This window comes from Vipera berus (assembly GCF_964194415.1).
Source record: "Vipera berus genome assembly, chromosome: 7".
NCBI classification, from domain to species: domain Eukaryota; kingdom Metazoa; phylum Chordata; class Lepidosauria; order Squamata; family Viperidae; genus Vipera; species Vipera berus.
This window is the reverse complement of record NC_138209.1, coordinates 10387754-10409782: the sequence shown is the minus strand read 5'-3', so window position 1 is coordinate 10409782 and position 22029 is coordinate 10387754. Positions and strand designations below refer to the sequence as shown.

General features: G+C 42.8%; 1 protein-coding gene across 1 annotated transcript in view; it reads left to right on the top strand.

The window, feature by feature from the left end:
• The window catches only part of RASGEF1B (RasGEF domain family member 1B), a 49448-nt gene extending 30744 nt beyond the window's left edge, over positions 1–18704 (top strand). Inside the window, exons 5-14 of the mRNA XM_081332274.1 lie at positions 2395–2607; positions 3148–3222; positions 7579–7674; positions 8354–8456; positions 9437–9516; positions 10251–10346; positions 13143–13238; positions 15120–15243; positions 16234–16306; positions 17236–18704. Coding sequence (XP_081188400.1) covers positions 2395–2607; positions 3148–3222; positions 7579–7674; positions 8354–8456; positions 9437–9516; positions 10251–10346; positions 13143–13238; positions 15120–15243; positions 16234–16306; positions 17236–17260 — 981 coding nt within the window. The 3' untranslated portion in view covers positions 17261–18704. The remainder of the gene's footprint in view (positions 1–2394; positions 2608–3147; positions 3223–7578; positions 7675–8353; positions 8457–9436; positions 9517–10250; positions 10347–13142; positions 13239–15119; positions 15244–16233; positions 16307–17235) is intronic.
• Positions 18705–22029: the final 3325 nt, after the last annotated feature.

The following is a 22029-nucleotide window of genomic DNA, read 5'->3' as shown; positions in this document are numbered from 1 at the left end:
CTTGACTTACAACTTTTTGTTTAGTGATTGGTCGAAATTACAGTGGCACTGAAAAAAAAGTGACTTACGTTTTTCATATGACCCTTGCAGCATCCCCAGAGTCACGTGATCAAAATTGGCCTCTTGGCAACCAGCATGTATTTATGACAGTTGCAGTGTCCCGGGGTCATTTGAGACCTTCTGACAAAACAAAATCAAAGGGGAAGCCAAATTCACTTAACAACCATGTTACTAATTGCAGTGATTCACTTAACAACTGTGGCAAGAAAGGTCATAAAATGGGGCAAAATTCACCTTGTAGCTGTCTTGCTTTAACAGTGAAAATTTTGGGCTCACGTGGTCTGTTGAGGACTGTTTTTTCCTAGAACAAGTATCATATCATTAGTCACATCCGCTGCAGTAATCATTTTGTGACGGTGCTCATATGTGATCTGGTTGTGCCCGTTGGCTCGGAAGAGCTTAGTGGTACATGTTGGGGGCGCGGGGGGGGGGGGGTCATCACACACCCTTAGTACAAAAAAGGTCTAAGGGGGAATTTCTAAATTTGCTCATTTTCGCTTTCAGTAATGTGTGTAGCATCCCAAAAGCAAAATAAATAGACCAGATCCATTCTTGTTGTCCCCTATTTGGGATGGTGATTCCCACAATTCCCAACTTTTATATTTGGCGAAAACTCGGTTTTTATACCTGCTGCTCTTGCTGTCTCTCTTCTCCCTTTATCAGCTTTATGGAATTTATTAGTAGGTTTAGGTGGAAAAACTCAGTGGAGTACAAGAAACTTGCAAATTCTTTTTTTTTTAAATACAGTTAGACCATGCAGACTCAAATTGTCAGAGGAATATTATTCTTCATTGCACAGTTCCGCATATTGATATCGTTAACAGTATGTCATGGTTCCGATAGGTGAAACTCTTCAAAAGAGCTTCGAGGCATTGTTTACCTTAAAGAATCTTTTATTCGGGAAGCAAAGCATCGGCAGGACATAGTCGAAACCAGAAACTAAATTACCTTCCCCTGGATACAAAGTAACAAAGTGCAATTCCCTCCTCCAATCAACAGTCATAAATCACATTCCCCAATTAGCTTGAATTGTGGGCTTTCTCCCCAGCTCTCCAGCCTGCCAAACCGCTATCAGCTCTGGGCCCAATGTCCTTGGGTTCCCACAGCTGAGTTATTATTGTTATGACTAGCTGGACTCTCATCCCTCTTCCCCCTCCCAGCAGCAACTAATTCTAAAAGCAATAGAGAAAAATGGCTGCATTTCCATCTGTTGTCAAAGCAAGAACACCCGATGTTAGCAGCATTGACACCAGTACCTCCTGGTGAGAATTTTCTCTTGCAGTTACTTATGCAATCAAATCATTGTGCTTTATTCACTTTATATGGATAAAGTAATGCCAATAGCAGTGGCCCCCAACCTTTTGGGCACCAGGGACCGATTCTGTGAAGAAAGATTTTTCATGGACCCGAAAGGGCGTGCTTTTATGTGCTGCCTGCATCCCGTGGATGGTGCTTCACTTGTTTGCGTGGTCCAGTTGCTGGCGTGCCACAGCCCGGATTTGGTCCACGGACCCGGGGTTGGGGACCCCTGGCCTATAGCATTGTCATGAGAAAATGAGAAGATGACACATCATGTTAAAAAAAGGATTTAACAATTGCATGCTGACCTAGTTAGTCAAATGTATAGTTAGCTCACCATTTTTGCTTAGTTTTCTACATTCCCTCTGCTAGTTCCGAGGAGGAGGAGGAGGAGAAAGCCTCAGTGCATAAAACAATTGTAAAAGAATAAACAAAAAAAGTTAAATGAGAATTCTGGGTTTAGATGCAGCTGCAAATCATGATTGCTGATGTCAAAATCTTCAAAAGGATGTGGTTTCCAATTCTCTTTGGTTGCGAAGCAGTACAGAACCACTTTGGTCTAGTGCAGGGGGTCTTCAAACTTGGCCCTTTTATGACTTGTGGACTTCAACTCCCAGAATTCCTCAGCCAGCACCTGGCTGAGGAATTCTGGGAGTTGAAGTCCACAAGTCATAAAAGGGCCAAGTTTGAAGACCCCCTGGCCTAGTGGTTAAGGCACCAGGCTAGAAAGCAGGAGACCCTGAGTTCAATACCCACCTTAGCCATGAAAGCTGGCTAGGTGATTTTGGGCCAGTTACTCTCTCTCAGCCCAACTTACTTCACAGGGTTGTTGTTTTGGGGGAAATGAGAGAAGGAAGGTGTGTTGGATTTGTTCACTGCCCTGAATTATTTGTACAAATAATAAAGGCGGGATACAAACAAGGTCCTCACGAGCAGATCTTCTGGCATACCGTTATGTGTAAGCTCCACCAATGGAAAGCATTTCAGGTATGCAAAAATGACGATCACTTTCATTATTTCTCTTTCCATTGACAGGCCTATCGGAAAAAGGTGCAGCAAGTCATCCAGAGCCTCATTCGTAAGCTGGCTTCTCTTAACCAATATGAGGAAGTTCTTGCAAAAATCAATGCTACTTCAACCGATAGGCTGACGGTTTTAAAGACCAAGCCCCAGGCCATCCAACGAGATATCATCACCATTTGCAGCGATCCTTACATGTTAGCCCAGCAGCTGACTCACATAGAGCTTGTAAGTTTATTCCCCCACTGTATTTTACTGTTGTTTGATCATTTTTCTCAGTGATCTTCTACAAAGGGCAGTGCGGTGGTTCAGTAGTTAAGACGCTTGGCTTGTTGGCTGGAAAGCCGGCAGCCCAGGTTTGAGCCCCGAGCGCGATGGGGTGAGTTCCCATCCTCGCCTCAGCTCCTGCTAACCTAGCAGTTCAAAAGCATAAGATAGATAAGATAACCTTTATTGTCATTTTTTTTACTGTGAGCACACTGGCACACATTAAAAATGAAATTCACGCTCTCAAAAGCAATGCAAATGCAAGTAGATAAATAGGTACCACTTCAGTGGGAAGGTAACAGTGCTCCATGATGTCATGCTGGCCACATGACCGTGGAAATGTCTTCAGACATTGCTGGCTCCATGACTTGAAATGGTGATGAGCACCACCATCCCCTAGTAAGCGACGACTAGCGTGTAAAATCTGCAGGACTCCTTTACTTTTACTTATACAAGGATGAATGTTGACCATGCAGTGGATTTTTTCTTTCTTTCTTTCAGGAGAGACTTAGTTACATTGGGCCACAAGAATTTGTCCAAGCGTTTGTACAGAAGGATACCCTGGACAATGAGAAGGTGAAAAGCGTGAACAATTATAAACTATGGTTAAAATTGCTGGCTGGGGTTGGATGAACCAGGGCACTTGGCTTTTACTTGAGTCTTCATTTGTGCCAAGCCCTACCTCATTATTTACACTCTTCTTAAATGCTCTCAAAGTCCTGCACATATTTGCATACATGTATCTTAGTGCAAGGGTCCCCAACCATCAGGCTGTGGACACACAAGTGAGCAAAAAAAAAACCATCCGTGCACGCACAGGATCCAGGTAGTGTACGACACCATGCTCCCTCTGGTCTGTTGAAAAACCATTCTCTACAGCAGGGCTTTTCAACCAGTGGTACGGGTACCACCTGTGGTACATTGGCATCTGGCAGGTGGTACGTGACCATCCTAGAAAAGTAGTAGCGGGGGAGGGGAATGAGCTGAACCGGTGGCAGCACCGCACAAGCCTGAGCGAGAGATGGCTGGAGCTGCAGGGCTGTCAGGGCTCAGCGGAAGTGCCAGGATCAGCGCCAGGCTCCAGCTGGAACTCGGTGCTGATTCCGGCGCTTCTGAGTCCAGAAGAAGCGCCGATCAGCTGGAATGTTGCAGCATCTGCAGGGTCTTGTGATTTACATTCAGATGTCTGGCAACTGATTCATATTTATGACGGTCACATTGTCCCAGGGTCATGTGAAGTGACCAAAACCTGCTGCAGCCACCCAGCAGAGGGGGCAGGGGAATAAAAACCAAACACCCCCCCACCCAACCCCCGCTGCCAATCTTCAACAGAAATGCTCACAACAATGAAAACCTCGGATAGGAGGAAGAGCGCTGCTGGGCGGGCAGGCAGGTGTCTTTCTCGGCTGTGGCTTGGGGGGCACTTTTTTCAGTGCCATTGTAACTTTAAACAGTCACTAAGCGAACTGTTGTAAGTCAAGGACTACCTGTAGTTCATCACTTTTCTCCTCTTTTTTTGGTCATTAAGTTTTTGACACCTTGCTAGGCGACTGGTGGTACTCAGATGTTGCCATATCCTAAAAGTGGTACAATGGGTGAAAAGGTTGAAAAGCCCTGCTCTACAGAACCGGTCCTTGGCACCAAAAAAGTTGGGGGCTGCTGTCTCAATGCACATATTTTTGCAAAATTTCTCCCCAAATAATTCACTTTTGTGCAAGTTAAATGTGGATTTCATTGGAAAAATGGTGTTGGTTTGCATATTATAAATTCAAGAAAGTGCCCATGGGTAAATTTGCTTTAAAATATGTGCCCAGTAAATGTGTCTCTGATCTCCAATATTGACACGCTTAACTGGTTTTTTTTTTTTCTAGTTTAGCTTTTAAAGTGGGCTTCCTCAGTCTGGCAACCTGCAAATTTGTGGAGACGACAACTCTCCTACCAGCATATTTATCAGCAGACTAACCTGGCATGCCATTCCCCATTGGTGCTGGGGTGTTGTGGTGTCAGCAGGTCTAAAGAGGAACCAGTTGGATAGGACTTGCTGCAAAGCATTGTTTCTCAGCCTTGGCAACTTTAAAATGGGTGGACTTCAACTCCCAGAATTTTCAAGCCAGCATGCTGACTGAAGAATTCTAGCAATTGAAGTTATTTTTTTTTATTAAAAAGTTTTAACATACATTTTATCTTTAACAATCCCCCCTCCCCCTCCCACACCCATCCCTCCCTACCCCTCCCCCCCTCCCCCCCCCCGACTTCCCAGAGCTAAGTACAGGGTATAAAAACAAAAAAAAACACTCATGAACATCCAAATGCTAGCAACCATAAACTCTAAAATCTATCACTCTCTAGCTCATATAGGATAACTACAAACACTATTACTATTAACTATAAAAAAAGAAAAAAGAAAAGAAAGGAAGACTTATTCAAATGCTACATGAAACTTTTTAGTCCCATATTTGTTCTGGATATACTCAATCCATTTTCTCCACTCCATAATATAACGTTCTTGCGAGTGATCTTTCAAATAAGCCGAAATCTTTGCCATCTCTGCCAGGTCAGAAACCTTTAAAGTCCATTCTTCTATAGTCGGCAATTCCTCCTTCTTCCAATATTGACCTATTAAGAGTCTTGCTGCCGTAGTTAAATTCAACATCAACTTAGTGTCCACAACCGCAGCATCTGTAATTATACCTAACAAAAAAAATTGCGGGCAAAACTTTATCCTTTGCTTGAAAATCTTCTGCATGTTCCACCAAATTTTTATCCAAAAGGCCTTAACCTTTTTACAAGTCCACCATATGTGAAAATATGTTGCATCTTCATCGCCACACCTCCAGCACTTGGGCTGATAATTCGGATACATACTTGCAAGCTTTTTAGGATCTAGATGCCATCTATAAAACATTTTATAAAAGTTCTCTCTTAAGTTTTGAGCTTGTGTAAATTTTACGTTCCTCACCCAGATCTTTTCCCACGTGTCCATTGTAATAACTTCTTGAATATTTTGGGCCCATTTTATCATACAATCTTTAACAAGTTCTGTTTCTGAGTCAATTTCTATCAATGCAAGATATATCCGTTTGATATGTGCTGGACCCTGCTTTCTAATTTGCTTTATCAGATTTTCATCAGTCATTGTAAAACCAGTTTTCTGATCTTCTTTCCACCTGGCCCGTAGCTGAATATATTGGAACCAAGTTTGAACAATCTTCTCATCTCGCAAGAGACTGTACGGTTTCAGACACCAAACATTTCTTTCCAAACTTAAAATCTCCTTATACGTAGTCACATCATGTTTGAAACCAACATTTATATTTTCTATTACGTGTTTTGGGATTGCCCACAATGGTATCTTACAACCTAACTTATGTCTGTACTTCTTCCAAACTCTCAACAATGCTTGTCTTAAAATATGCGCTTTAAACACATTATCTACCTTTTTATCATACAACAAATATGCATGCCAGCCAAACAACAAGTCATGGCCCTCAAGATTTAATAATCTCTCTTGTGTCAAATTAATCCAATCACTTATTCCTGCTAACGCAGCAGCTTCATAATATAATTTAAGATTGGGCATTTTAAGACCACCTCTTTCACGAGTATCCTGCATAATCTTAAATTTAACTCGTGGCTTTTTCCCTGCCCAAACAAATTTATTGATACCTCGCTGCCATTCCTCCAGATTAGAATCTTTCTTAAGAACCGGTATCATTTGAAATAAGAATAAAAATTTAGGCAGGACATTCATTTTCACTGCTGCGATTCGCCCCAACAAAGACAATTGCAATTTTTCCCAGCTCTCCATTTCTTTTTGGATTTTCCCCCACAATCTTTCATAGTTATTTTTATATAACTTTGTATTAGAGGGTGACAAAAACACCCCCAAATATTTGACCCTTTTAACAATCTCAAATCCAGTTGGTCCTTCTAAAAGAGCCTTTTGCGATACTGTCATATTTTTGGCCAGAATTTTAGTTTTTTGTGCATTAACTTTAAATCCAGAAACCTTCCTAGCAATTGAAGTTATTGTGTAGTGGGTTCTAGACCGCATGGAATGACGCCAGACCAATGAGTACAGCATAGCAGCTCTTTATTGATGGTAGAACTGTACTGAGGATTTGGGGTTACCTGAGTCCTTATATATACCTGGCCAGGTATCCACCTGGCCAATCCATTTGAACCTGGTATTTCCGCGGAGACATAGCCCAATCCGCATCAGTCCTGGTACAGCGCCACCTGGTGGTATAAGTAGCGCTGTTGCTATGTTGTCCCCCAAACCCATACACAACAGAAGTCCACACCTCTTAAAGTAGTAAAGATTGAGAAACACTGCTGTAGAGGGTTGTGGAATATAAAGGAGAGGTATGAGTACAGCAAAGAGGTACATACCTTAGATCATGGGTCCCTAATCCCCAGTCTGTGGACCGGTACCGGGCCACAGCCTGCCAGTAACTGGGTCGCACAAATAAGCAAAGCCCCATCCATGGGATGCAGGCACCACACAAAACAATGCACTCTCCGGTCCATGAAAAAACCTCTCTCCACGTAACCAGTCCCTGGTGCCCAAAAGGTTGGGGACGTCTGCCTTAGATAACTGGATCTTCTGCTTTGTTGTGGTATTTATATTATTACGACTTGCAGTACCATAGGGTGATTTATGATTGCCCCATTCTGGCATGTCACTTCAGCTTGCCTAGTGATGAATGATCCTGGGATCTACTAAAGGTTTTCCCCAGCAGTACTAATCATGATCAGCCATGTTTCATTTCTGAGTCCCAACTGGCCTGGCCACTTCTTTAAGCTTATGGAATGAGAGAAGTGAACATAAAAGTTCTCTCGCTTTACTCCATAAGCTTAAAGAAGTGCTACCACTTCTTTAAACTCACAGAGCGAGAGAAATGAAAACCTGATTTTTGTTTTCTTCTCAAGAGTTCCTATGGGGATCGGAAGAAGTCTCGGAATCTGGAAGCTTACGTCGAATGGTTCAATAGACTGAGTTATTTGGTTGCCACAGAGATATGTATGGTAAGCAAAACCCTTCATTGGTCTTCCTTCCGTATGCGGTGCCCTTTTCTTCCTTCTGATGTGATCAGACCTCAAGAGACTTGCCAGAAGCTGTATTCTATGCACAGGATTGTATGGTACAGAAGAAAAACTGCACCAAACCCCCTTGAGGTTGCAGCTTTTGTTGAATGGAATTCACGCTGGTAATTTATTCCTCGCTATAAGAATGCCTGCTGTTGATCTGCTTGAATGTTCCTCTGATGCCCTTGCTTTCTCCAGGCGGGGAATACGTGTGGGTGGGTATATTTTTGGAAAGCTGACAGCCCGGGTTTGAGACCCGAATGCTGTGCAACAGGTTAAGCTCCTGTTCCTTGCCCCAGCTCCTGCCCACCTAGGAGTTTGAAAGTATGCAAATGCGAGTAGATTAATAGGTACCACTTTGGTGGGAAGCTAACAGTGCTCTATGTGCCTTTGGCATTTATCCATACTGGCCACATGATCACCGAAATGTCTTCAGACAGTGTTGGCTCCCTTGGCCAAGAAACAGACTAGACATGGAAACCTTTACCTCCGGCTCCAGCCTGAAATGTAACTGTTTCTTTAAAAATTAAACGCGATGTTCTAAAAAGCTCAGCAATCCTTCTTCAAATTTGGGCAAGTTCTCAACTAAATGCCAATCTTGTGTTTTGCTCTCTCATAGCCTATCAAGAAAAAACATAGAGCAAGAATGATAGAATACTTCATTGATGTTGCTCGAGAGTGCTTCAACATCGGCAACTTCAACTCTTTAATGGCTATTATTTGTGAGTATACTGTAAATAAGAAGGCTTCCTATCCATTTCCTTTATTGTTAATGCTTTGGAAAAAGTGCTTAGATGTTTCCCCTTCATCTAATTCTGCCCCAAATTAGGAAGCTTCTGGATCCTGTTGGATAACCTGGCAGCTTCCACATTTGGGATTTCTAGGAATTGTCTTAAAACTGGTGTTTCTCAACCTTGGCAATTTGAAGATATGTGGACTTCAACTCCCAGAATTCCCTAGCCAGCTATGGAGTTGAAGTCCACATACGGTATCTTAAACGTATGAAAAGTAATAGACTAGAGAAGGCAACTTTTGAAGTGCCTCTGTTCTCTTCTTTCTCATCTTCCCCATAGTGGCATTTCATGCCCAAAATACGTCCTGTGCTCAACCCAGTTTTATTTCATTGGCGAATCTGTGCAAAGATGGAAAATCCAACCAGGATCCCTCACATAACCTGGTTTTTTGTTGTTGTTTTTTGCATCAGCCAGATTGCCGTACTACACATGCATTAAAAATGGCTGCCATCTTTTAAGCCTTTGACTTAATGCTGAGTTTACTTAAGTCTCGTATTAATTGGAAGTTGCTTAACCCTTGTGAAATGTTCTTCAAAGCTTATTTTATACATGTCTTCCGGTAGGAAAGCAAAGGAAATCCACCACGTATTTGTCTTGAAACAGATTTCTGTTAAAGGAATTGGTAGCCAGAAATCTGTGCCCAAAACGCTTATGAAAAATATGTGTCTAGAAAGAAGCATAACTCTCTGAATTTCTGTCTCTGTGAATGTTAACCATGATTGCATTTTTTAAATTGTATGTTTTGGGATAATTTGTTGTAATTGAGTGGAAAAAGAAAAATGGAAAAAGTAGATATCTTTATGGTTGATTAATTTCTCCTGTTATTCCAAATTGGCTTCAAATACAGCTGTGTGTTTTATCTTTTATCTCTCGGCTCTTCTCTTTCTCTTTACACTTTGAAATAAAAGCGGGCATGAATATGACTCCTGTCTCCAGATTAAAGAAAACTTGGTCGAAAGTCAAGACTGCCAAGTTTGACATTCTGGAGGTAAGTCTGACCTTTCGATCTGAATCTTTGTTATTCGGTTATCTAGGGAGATTCTCAGTCATTCAGGTCATGGTTGTCCCAAAGTTGCTTTTTCCAAAAGCAACTGGACTTTGTTTTTCCTTGAACACGTTTCACTTCTCATCCGAGAAGCTTCTCCAGTTATCCAGTTATACAGAGTTGATGAGTTGTCTCTGGTGTTAGTTCTGTTAATGTGGGAAAACTGAATAAATGTCCTGGCTGCGTTTTCTTAGTCTGATACGCTGCTAAGTGGAACACTGTCAGAGATGCTATGGCTAGAGGTATTGAGACTGCAGCACCCAGAATTCCCAACCTGCCTGATCTTAGGTTGGGAATCCTTTGATTTGTAATCCCAACACTTAAGGAAGACAGCATAGTGGATTTTGATCTTTGAAAATGGTTGCTTGTCACTTACCAATGAACCTGTTGCTACATTCAAATAATTTTGATCATCGGCACTTTCAGCTAGAAATGAAATTTTATAATTATTTGCTTCATCTGGGTTTCCCCCCCCCCCAGATTTGGTTAGCTTTTTGATCCATAACCTGGTTCTGACTCTTAACTTTAAAACTGTTCTGTGTCTGCTTTATATTGGAAATGGTCTCCCCAGGTTAAAAACTGGACTTTTATAGCGATATTTTGATGGCATTTGGGGCATTTTCTGCTTCTGGCGCAAAACGAATTCTCTGCATTTCCACTTTTCCTCCTTCTTCCAGCATCAAATGGACCCTTCCAGCAATTTCTACAATTACCGCACTGCCCTACGTGGGGCAACCCAGAGGTCTTTAACAGCTCACAGCAGCAGAGAGAAGGTACGGTCTGAGAAAGAGAGAAGAAGGGTCGTCTTTGACTTAGGACCATTCATTCTGTGACCGTTCAAAGTTACAACGGCACTGGGAAAAGTGATTTATGACCAGTTTTAACAGTTAGGACCACTGAAGCATCCCCATGGTCACGTGTGTGTTTGGCAACTGGGCATGTATCATCATCAACAACAACAACAATAACAATAATAATAAAATTGGAAGGGACCTTGGAGGTCATCTAGTCCAATCCCCTGCTCAGGCAGGAAACCCTATACCAGGGGTAGGCAACCTCGGCTCTTTTATGACTCATGGACTTCAATTCCCAGAATTCCTGAGTCAGCATAGCTGACTCAGGAATTCTGGGAGTTGAAGTCCATGAGTCATAAAAGAGCCGAGGTTGCCTACCCCTGCCCTATACCATTTCAGACAAATGGTTGCCCAGTCTCTTCTTAAAAACTTCCAGTGTGGAGCATTCACAGCTTCTGGAGGCAAGTCGTTGCACCGATTCCTTGTTCTAACTGTTAGAAGTTTCTCCTTAGTTCTAGGTGGCTTCTCTCTTTGGTTAGTTTCCATCCGTTGCTTCTTGTCCTGCCTTCAGGTGCTTTGGAGAATAGCTTGACTCCCTCTTCTTTGGGGCAGCCCCTGAGATATTGGAAGACTGCTATCATGTCACCCCTCATCCTTCTCTTCATTAAACTAGACATACCCAATTCCAGCAACCGTTCCTTATATCAGGGCTTTTCAACCAGTGGTACGGGTACCACCTGTGGTACATTGGCACCTGGCAGGTGGTACGTGACCATCCTAGAAAAGTAGCTGGGGAGGGGAATGAGCTGAACTGGTGGCAGCACTACACAAGTCTGAGCGAGAGATGGCTGGAGCTGCAGGGCTGTCAGCGCTCAGCAAAAGTGCCAGGATCTGCGCCTGGCGCCAGCTGGAGCTCAGCATTGATCCTGGTGCTTCTGAGCCCAGAAGAAGCGCCGATCAGCTGGAATGTTGCAGCATCTCCAGGGTCTTGTGATTTATATTCAGATGCTTGGCAAATGTTCATATTTATGACGGTCACAGTGTCCCAGGGTCATGTGAAGTGACCAAACCTGCTGCAACCACCCAGCAGACAGGGGGAATAAAAACCAAACACCCTCCACCCCCCCACCCCCGCTGCCAATCCTCAACAGAAATGCTTACAACAATGAAAACCTCAGACAGGAGGAGGAGCGCCGCCGGGCGGGTAGGCAGGTGTCTTGGCTGTGGCTTGGGAGGCACTTTTTTCAGTGCCATTGTAACTTCGAACAGTCTAAGCGCACTGTTGTAAGTCGAGGACTACCTGTACTTCATCACTTTTTTCCTTTTTTTTTTTTTTGGTCATCAAGTTTTGGACACCTCACTAGGCGACTGGTGGTACTCAGATGTTGCCATATCCTAAAAGTGGTACAATGGGTGAAAAGGTTGAAAAGCCCTGCCTTATATGTTTTAGCCTCCAGTCTCCTGATCATCTTTGTTGCTTTTCTCTGCACTCTTTCTAGAGTCTCAACATCTTTTTTACATCGTGGTGACCAAAATTGGATGCAGTATTCCAAGTGTGGCCCTACCAAGGCATTGTAAAGTGGTGTTAACACTTCACGTGATCTTGATTCTATCCCTCTGTTAATGCAGCCTAGCACTGTGTTGGCTTTGATGGTTGCAGTGTCCCAGGATGTGATCACCATTTGTAACCTTCCCAGCCAGCTTCTGACAACCAAAGTCAATGGGGGGAAGCCAGATTCACTTAACAACCATGTGGTTCACTTAACCACTGCAGTGATTCACTTAACTGTGACAATAAAGGTTGTGAAATGGGGTGAAACTCAACTACCTGCCTTGCTTAGCAATGGAAATTTGGGGCCCAGTTGTTTGTTGTAAGTCAGAGACTACCTGTATTCATTTAATCCAGGGGTCTTCAAACTTGGCCAGTTTAAGACTTGTGGACTTCAACTCCCAAAATTCCTCAGCCAGGCATCGCTGGCTGAGGAATTCTGGGAGCTGAAGTCCACAAGTCTTAAATTGGCCAAGTTTGAAGACCCCTGATTTAATCTATCCATTGGAATTTGGCCTCCCACTCATCGTATGACTCTGGCTGACCCACAGGCATTATAATGAACAATAAAAATGTCAATAACAACACCAGAAACACAAAGTACATCATTCCATGGGCAGCACACATATCCATATCTACAAACATCTGAAAAACATCTGAATGTCTCGGTTTGGGACATGGGAACAATTTATGGAAGACCAGCAGGTTGAGGGCCATTCAAATTTTGGGCAGACAGGTGTATTCTAGAGGGCACTAAGATGCAAGTAGATGACCGGTAAAGGTTTTGTGTGTGTGGGGGGGGGGGGTAAAGGAGTTATGGCTATGTAATATACTGAATGCTTGGCTTATTACAAAGATGTGGAACCATGGCCCTTTTATGACTTGTGGACTTCAACTCCCAGAATTCCTGAGCCAGCATGGCTGGCTCAGGAATTCTGGGAGTTGAAGTCCACAAGTCATAAAAGGGCCACGGTTCCCCACCCTTGGCTTACTGGGATGCTTGAACTCTTAAAATCTGCAGAGGTGTTTGACCAGAGCTGATAGTCAATCTTACCTTCAACAATCTTTTTGTTGTATAGCTCTGCCTCAAACGTGATGCAGTTTATTCATTATTTGTCCTGAATGTGACAAAGAATTTTCACCTCCCCCCCCCACCCCTTCTTGTTCCAGTGACAGGTGTGTTGCTAATCTGGGTTCTTCTCTCCCCCTTCCTTTCCTTCTTTTAGATTGTGATCCCGTTTTTCAGCCTGCTTATCAAGGACATTTACTTCCTCAACGAGGGCTGTGCCAATCGCTTGCCCAATGGCCATGTCAATTTTGAAGTAAGTACGAGTCTGCTCAGGGTTTCCCAACGTCTCTTAAACCCTGACCTCGTTGAGCAGCAGAGAGCCTAGCTAAGATTTTAGAATGCAGGTACAGGAACTTGGCAAGGGTTACATCAAGGGGCAAACACCAAACACTGGGCTCCGACACGTTTCCTTCCCTTCCAACAGTTGTTCACTTTTTCGAAGAACCCCGTCTCCCCCGAGCACGTCCAAGATGCCTTGTTTTCATTGGCAAAGCACTGGTCTTTTCTTCCCCAACACACAGAATTAAGGAATAGTCCATCCTCAGAGGCATGAAGGAGCGGAACTTGAGCAGAATTCCAAAGGCAACACTTACAAGGGGTCCTTAGTGCTCTCCGAGCTTGGCTGTTTTCTTGCAGACTTTTCTTTACCCAAACTAGGTAACATCATCAGTACTGGAAGAGAGTGGGATTTGCTCTCAGTTCATAATCTAGTGAATTGCCCTGTCTGAATTGGTGGGAATGCTCTTGGAGGTTCTTTGCTAGGGCTGTTTATTGTTAGCCACGTAGTGCTAGGCAAACAAACAGCAAATAGCCAAACCAAAGAACCGTTTTAAGACCACCCCCACAACACTGAGAGGGCAATTCACTCCAACGGGACTCACCAACCTTTCTGGGCTGGTGGCCTGGTGGGAAAGGGAGGGGCAGACACCTTTACGCACGCATGCGCGCACACCCAAATGTAGCTGTGCGAACGTATGCGTGAATGGGGCCGCAAGCATACGGGCTCCGTAAATGGGGCTGCTAGCGCCGGCGTGAGGGTCGCACCGATTCTAGCGCCAGTGGAAGAATCATACCAAGGGTCGTGCCGAGGCTAGCACAGGCGCGAAGGTCACACCGAGGCTAGCACCGGCGCGAGGATTGCACTGAGGCTAGCACTGAGGCTAGTGCCAGTGTGAGAGTCACGCCAAGGGTCGTGCTGAGGCTAGTGCCAGTACAAGAATCACATCAAGGGTTGCGCTGAAGCTAGCGTAGGTGCGAGGGTCATGCCGAGGCTAGCACTGGTGTGAGGCTAGCGCCGAGGCTGGCACAGGTGTGAGGGTTGTGCCAAGGCTAGTGCTGGCGCGAGAGTCACACCAAGGGTCACATCAAGGCTAGTGCCAGCACGAGGTGAGGTAAGCGCATGCACACGCACTGACCAGTCACTTACGTGGCCCAGTGGCCAAGGGGTAGTGGGTAGTGGGCCATGGCTCATAGATTTGGGATCTCTGCACTAGAATATAAACTGAGAGCAAATCCCACTCCCTTCTAGCACTGATGATGCTACTAGTGTGGGTAATGAAATGTCTGCAAGAAAACAAGCAAGCTCAGAGAGCATCAAGGACCCCTCTTTCAATCCTGAGCTGCAAATAATCTCCTTCATTGCAAGACATATCTGATCAGTCCTTCTGAAACAGAAGAGTAAACCCTAAAAAGGTAAAGGTTCCCCCGCACATGCGTGCTAGTCGTTTCCGACTCTAGGGGCCGGTGCTCATCTCCATTTCAAAGCCAAAGAGCCAGCGCTTGTCCAAGGACGTCTCCGTGGTCATGTGGCCGGCATGACTAGACGCCAAAGGCGCACGGAACGCTGTTACCTTCCCACCGTAGTGGTCCCTATTTTTCTACTTGCATTTTTACGTGCTTTCGAACTGCTAGGTTGGCAGAAGCTGGGATGAGTAACACGTGCTCACTCTTACGCGGCACTCGGGATTCGACCCGCCAAACTGCCGACCTTCTGATCGACAAGCTCAGCATCTTAACCCACTGAGCCACCGCGTCCCTAGAGTAAACCCTATATATTGCCTTATTTGAATGGAACCCTTTCACCTGCTTCACTCATGTGCTTTTTTATTATTATTATTTTGCTAATTCCTTGCAGAAATTTTGGGAACTGGCTAAACAAGTGAGTGAGTTTATGACATGGAAGCAAGTGGAGTGTCCTTTTGAGAGGGACCGGAAAATCCTTCAGTACCTGCTCACCATTCCAGTCTTCAGTGAGGATGGTAAGAGAAGAATACCTGTAACTGTTCAGTATATTGTGTATCACACTTATTTTGATAAACAGGGTGATACGTAATTGCCCACTTTCATTTTCCTTCCAACTTCCAACGCCACAGACTGTGGCATCGATGGAAGCAGTGGATGGAAACTAACCAAGCACAGAAGCAACCTAGAACTAAGGAGTCATTTCCTGACAGTGAAAACAATTAATCAGTGGAACGACGTGCCTCCAGAGGTTGTGGGTGCTCCAACGCTGGAGGTTTTAAAGAAGAGACTGGACAACCATTTATCTGAAATGGTGTAGGGTCTTCTGCATGAGCACGGGGCTGGACCTGAAGACCTCCAACTCTGTCATTAGATTAGTCTTGCTTGTCTGAACTGATTGGACAATCAGGCCAGAGAGTGCTTGTGGTTTACGACCACAGCACCACATCCTTGCATTACAAAAACACCAATTTAACCAATTTCCTTGGTTAAAATTCTCCCTTGTCGTCTTGCAGGTCTTAGCATTGCTTCCAAAGTTATTTTGGTGCATCTCCCAGTCTTTTGGAACAGTTTTTCAGAGCATTGCTGGGAGAAGGTGGAAGCAGCTAACATGTCTACCCCTCCTTGCGTAATACCATAATAAGGATGTTCATAGGAGCCTTGAATCTCGTTTATGAACTATTACGTGTGCTCCAGTTCACACAAGCTTTTTTTTAACCCCGTTAGATATGAGAAAATTATTTCCCCCCCGAAGATCTGAGGACCACACGTTTGAAACGATGGCATTGCTATCCCACAGGGAACATGATTCAAGACACTAGAACAGGGGTCTTCAAACTTGGCCCTTTTATGCCTTGTGGACTTCAACTCCCAGAATTCCTCAGCCAGCATGCCTGGCTGAGGAATTCTGGGAGTTGAAGTCCACAAGGCATAAAAGGGCCAGGTTTGAAGACCCTCTACACTAGAAGATATCTGTAATGTTCATATTTTCTTTCTTCTGGTTGCAGCACTTTATTTGGCGTCGTACGAAAGTGAAGGTCCAGAGAATCACATTGAAAAAGACAGGTGGAAGACACTCAGGTTAGTGCTAAAGGTTTCCAGTGTCCACAAACAGGCTGAATATTTCCTCTTGCATTGGAACTCCTCGCTACCATATTTTTTTCTGTTGGGATAATAATAGCAATAGCAATAGCACTTAGACTTATATACCACTTCATAGTGCTTTACAGCCCTCCCCTAAGGGGGTTATAAATGTCAGCATCTTATCCTCAACAATCTGGGTTCTCGTTTTACCAGCTTAAGAAGGATGGACGGCTGAGTCAACCTTGAAGCGTTCAGGATTGAACTGCTGGCAGCTGGCAGAGTTAGCCTACAATATGGCATTCTAGCCCCTGCGCCGCCATAGCTTTTTATGGGCGCCACAGCTCTTTATCCTGTTTATAGGAAAGGAGTGATGGATATCATTTTGCTTTATACAGGTAGTCCTCGACTTACAATCATTCCTTTAGGGACTGTTTGAAGTTACAACAGCCCTGAAAAAAGTGATTTATGACCACTTTTCACACTTGCGATCCTTATAGCATCCCCATGGTCACATGATCAAAATTCGGACACTGGTATGTTATTTACAACGGTGGTAGAGACTCGGGATCATGTGATCCCCTTTTGCGACTTTCTGACAAGCAAAGTCAAGGCAGAAGCCAGATTAACAACCGTGTTACTAATTTAACAGCTGCAGTGATTCACTTAACAACTGTAACAAGAAAGGTCATAAGATGGGCCAAGGCTCATTTAACCAATGTCTCACTTTGCAACAGAAATTTTGGGGTCAACTGTGGCCCTAAGTCGAGGACTTAGCTGTACATCTTTCTCTCGAAGCAGGCAGACTGGCCCTGATGGCCGTTCAGATGGACACGTGACCTACCGTTCAAAGCAATTGGCAAACTCACCTGAGTGTCTTCTTGATGTTCTAATGGAAGGTCTCCTTTCTCTGTTTGATTTCTCTCCAGGTCCACGCTTCTGGGAAGAGGTTAATGCGTGGCTGGGCCCTTGCTGCAATTGCTGCTATGATCTTGACGTGGGTTCTTAATGATGAAGGCCATGGCTGAGGTCGCTTATTTATTTACCCATCCCTCCTCTCCTCCTCTTGACGGCCAAGAGGACTTTTAAGTTCTGAGAGCTAAACAGTTGGTGAAGAGCAAGTCGGGACACGATGCTGAGAAGAAAGCCAAGCTGACTTGAGTGCAGGAAAGGCAGCTTTCCCCAACCCACTGGCATGTCAAGTTGGGTGGCATGGGCTTGATCAAAGACAACCCAGTGAAGAAAGCCTTTTGAAGATCTGAGTCTACTGTGAATCATTTTGAAGCATCGGGATGGGATTCCCCCTTTCTCATCCCATCCCACCTGCAAACTCCTGTCATTAAGACTTCTGCTACTTCACCCCCTGGATTCCAAATAGAACTTCCCTTCAATCTATCCAAGGCCAACTGGACTGTTTCAGATGCCACGTGATCTAAAGAAGATCTTCGCTGGTGATTCTTCTCAAAAGAAATCTAGGAACATTTGCATTTTTCCCTTGAGGGGATAATGGCTCATGGTGCAGTGTTATTGCAGAGTTCCTAAGATGCTCAGCTATTTATTATGAAAAAGGGCATGAGTGCTCTGGATTTTTTTGTTTTATGTTTGTTTGTTAGTTAGTTTGTGAGTTAGCTGCTGGTTGGCCAACTCAGACTGGATGTTATTTGGAAATTTAAAAGTTAAGTTCAGCATAGTGCTAAGAGAAGCAGAGGCTAGAAAGCTAGGTAGCAAATGTAACTAGACTATGTAGAAAAGTCACCTTTCCAATCTCTCCTTAAATGTATTATTGTGCTGTTTTTCATCTGGGCACATCTGCGCTACAAAGCCATCTGAAGTAGGCATGAAGCCAGTTTCATTTTGTGACTTTCGCCTGCAAATATTTGGACAGAAATCCTAACTTAGCCCAATTTTGAAAGAGGAACCCATTGGAATAAGTGGGATTCCAGCTTTTGAGGTTGTTCATCAATAGGACCACTAACTGGCTTTTATAGAATGTTTATTTCCAAAACTCATTCCTTAGAGAGCCAAAATAATCAGAGAAGTTTGGAGCTGGCTTACATTTTGTGATGTGGACTTCCCCAAAATGTCTGTACTTTTCTGCGTCTTTTTCTCCACTCTCTATATTATTGAATTAATTGATTATGTTTTATTTTATTTAAGAGAGGGGGAAAAACCTGCTGGGATTGTAGGTAGATATAAATTATGATTTTACAGGTTTTTTTTAAATGTGCGGAGATAATATCCGATCTAGCAATGCTAATTTAAACTCTGAAATCTTACAGACCACTGGAAGTTTCTCTGCTGAGTCTCTAGCTATAAGCTAAAGGTTTGGGCTTTTTTTTATTTGCTTCAAGAACCTCTGAAAGTTGCTTTGACTACAAAACCTGTGATGTCAGTAGTAGCTCTGAATGCATAGTCCCCATAATGCCTTCCCCAAGAAATTCTGAAAAATTAAAAGAACCCCCAGGCTGTTAACAAGTGATATCCAGCAAAAGGATTTGTATAAAATATGCTATTCCTCAAAATTAATAATAAATAAAAATACATAGTTTGATTGTTCTTCATTTCTTACAACTGTGGTTTTGTTGGTGAATTTGCACATAAGTTCCAGTAACACATACAGTTTAGTGACCTTTCAAACTTGCACCAGCTCTGAAAAAAGTGATGTATAACCATTTTTCACACTTGCAACCGTCACAGTATCCCCGTGGTCACGTGATCAAAATTCAGACACTTGGCAACTAACTATGTATGACATTTAGCAGTGTCCCGGGGTTACTAACTTAACAACTGCAGTGATTCACTTAACCAATGTGGCAAGAAAGGTTGTAAAATAGGGCAAAACTCACTTAACAAAGGTCTCACTTAGCAACAGAAGTTTTGGACTCAATTGTGGTCGTAAGTCAAGGACCACCTGTAATAAGGCAGAAGCAATCCAGATTTTACTCCTGAATTGCATTCTGGCACAGCCTTGAGTGGAGGGAGTAACATCAACATAACCACAATTTTTAATTCTCTAATCTCTGTTCTCTTAACCCCAGTGCACAACTCTTTCAGAACTGATTCACCTTGCCATCATTATTTTATAAAGTAGATGTGAATTTTAAAGGCTGCATGTTTTAATTAACTTGGCTATTAAAACTCTGCATTAACTGAATAGCATTCATCTGTGTCCTTTATTGGGCAACATTAATTACATTTTAACATTCCCAGTTTTAAAAACGTGCTGAAAGCAATGAATTTTTGTCTTTGGGCAGGTGACACCTGCTACTAGGTATTAATGCACCTACCTTACTAAAAACCCTCTTTTTCAAATGGATTGATATTGTCAGATGCAAATTTGAGAACTATGGTTGATTGCTTCTTGCTAATGAGGTTCCTCTATTAACTTGCATAATGCATCACTTTTAAACTCTTCCCGTGATAGGAATTCTGATGGATTATGTGCAACACGTTTTCTTTATTATAATAGTACCGGTAATTTTATTAAAAAATTACACTTACAATGATGAAAAGTAATACCAAAAGAGGAGAAGAATTAAAAGAAAAACTGATGCACAAAAATGAAAAGAAAAATCAGGAATGTAGCAAAGAAAAAGAAAATATATATAAAGAAATGGCTTCCTGCTTCTTCACAACAATTTTACTAATTTATCACCTTGTGATAAACGTAACAAATGATCCTTTCTTCCAATATCTCATCTCTCTATCTATAAACAAATTCTTAAAATCTCATCATGTTGGGGCTGATCAGCAAAAGTCCATTAAGGGTTATCATATCTTTTTAACCTTGATCAAATAAGCAAATTTTACACACCTTCATTTTACTTTTAAAAATCTCAATTTTTAGTCCCTTCAAATAATCTTAAACTTGATTTTTTCCCCATTTTTTCTTTGTTGCTTCTCACAAAATTCTTCAAAGCTTACCAAGCCTCGACTCGGAACCACAATTGAGATCACAATTTGTGTTAAGTGAGGCCGTTAAGTACGTTGTGCCCAATTTTACAACCATTTTTGTCATGGTTGTTAAGTGAATCACTGCAGTTGTTAAATAAATCACACAGTTGTTAAGTAAATCTGGTTGCCCCTATTGACTGGTGATCACATGACCCCAAAATGCTGCAGCCATTTTAAGTACATGCTGGTTACTAAGCGCCCACATTTTGATCATGTGACCATGGTGGTGCTGTGGCAGTTATAAGTGTGAGGACCAGGTGTATGTCAGTCTTTTCAATACCATTGTAACTGAATGGTCACAAAACAAATGGTTGTAAGCCAAGGACTGCTTGTAAAGGAAATTTTATTCAGGTCAGCTTCTTGGTATGTTAATTTTAATTATTAAGGCATCGACTGGTTTCTTTTTTTATGTCCAGTGTAACAACTTTTCCTCTGTCATTCTTGTGGCCTATTTTTTTAAATCTACTTTTTAAACCAGTTTCAATCTTGTCAGGTAAAACTTGTTCCTTTTCCGTAACATGTTTTAAACCAGGGCTCTTCAAACTTGGCCCTTTTATGACTTCTGGACTTCAACTCCCAGAATTCCTCAGCCAGTGTGCCTGGGTGAGGAATTCTGGGAGTTGAAGTCCATAAGTCATAAAAAGGCCCAAGTTTGAAGAGCCCTGGTTTAAACACAGTCTTTGCATAGATGCAGACAATCTTAAAATTAACTTTTGAGTCCGTTGTTTGAAAACGTATGTCCAAAGTTAAAATTCCTTTCTCCATTCTCCATTAGTAAGTCAAATTTAAGTTCTTCTCCTTTAACTGTAATCTTTAGTTCCTTCTAGTTCCCTCTAGTATTCAACCTTCAAATTCCTATCCTATCATGTTTTTTAAAAAAATGGAATTCAAAACAAGCGTTTTCCCACCAAGAAAAATCCTTATTATTAATTCCAAAATCTTATTTCAAACCCACCTGGACCTTTAGTCCATTTGTCACATTCCAAAATAAAAGTTTCTAATAATTCCTTTGGTCTTTCTTTCAGATTTTTTTTAAAAATAATTCTTGAGCTTGTATTTAAAACCTCATTCACTAAGGATTGAAGGAAAACTCACCCCATGTTTTCAGACTTGTTGATTCAAAGCCGCCTGATAACTAAAAAGAAGCTAACAAGCAATTTCTGAAAGAGATTAAAAAAAGAAAAGTACGGGTAATGCTGAACTTACAACAGCTCAATTCATGATCATTCAAAGGTACAACGGCACTGGAAAAAAAGTGACTTGTGACCATTTTTCACACTTAACGACCATTGCAGCATCCCCATGGTCACGTGATCAGAATTCAGACACTTGGCAACTGGTTCGTATTTATGACGGTTGCAGGGTCCCGGGATCACATGATCCCTTGTGACCTGACAAGCAAAGCCAGATTCATTTTATAGCCGCGTTACTAACTTAAGAACAGCACTGGTTTATTCAACAACTGTGGCAAGAAAGGTCATAAGATGGGGCAAAACTCACTTAACAACTGTCTCACATAGCAACAGAAATGGGCTCAATTGTGGTCGCAAGTCGAGGACTACCTGTATGTCTCTTTGAAGGTACTGACTGTGGTTTGAGTAAGATCCCTCATTTTCCAGAGTTCTCAAACCACTGTCTTGTGGTCTCGTGGTGAGAAGAATGGTGGTAGGAACTGGGTACGTCTAGTTTAATGAAGAGAAGGACGAGGGGTGAGATGTTAGCAGTCTTCCAATATCTCAGGGGCTGCCACAAAGAAGAGGGAGTCAAGC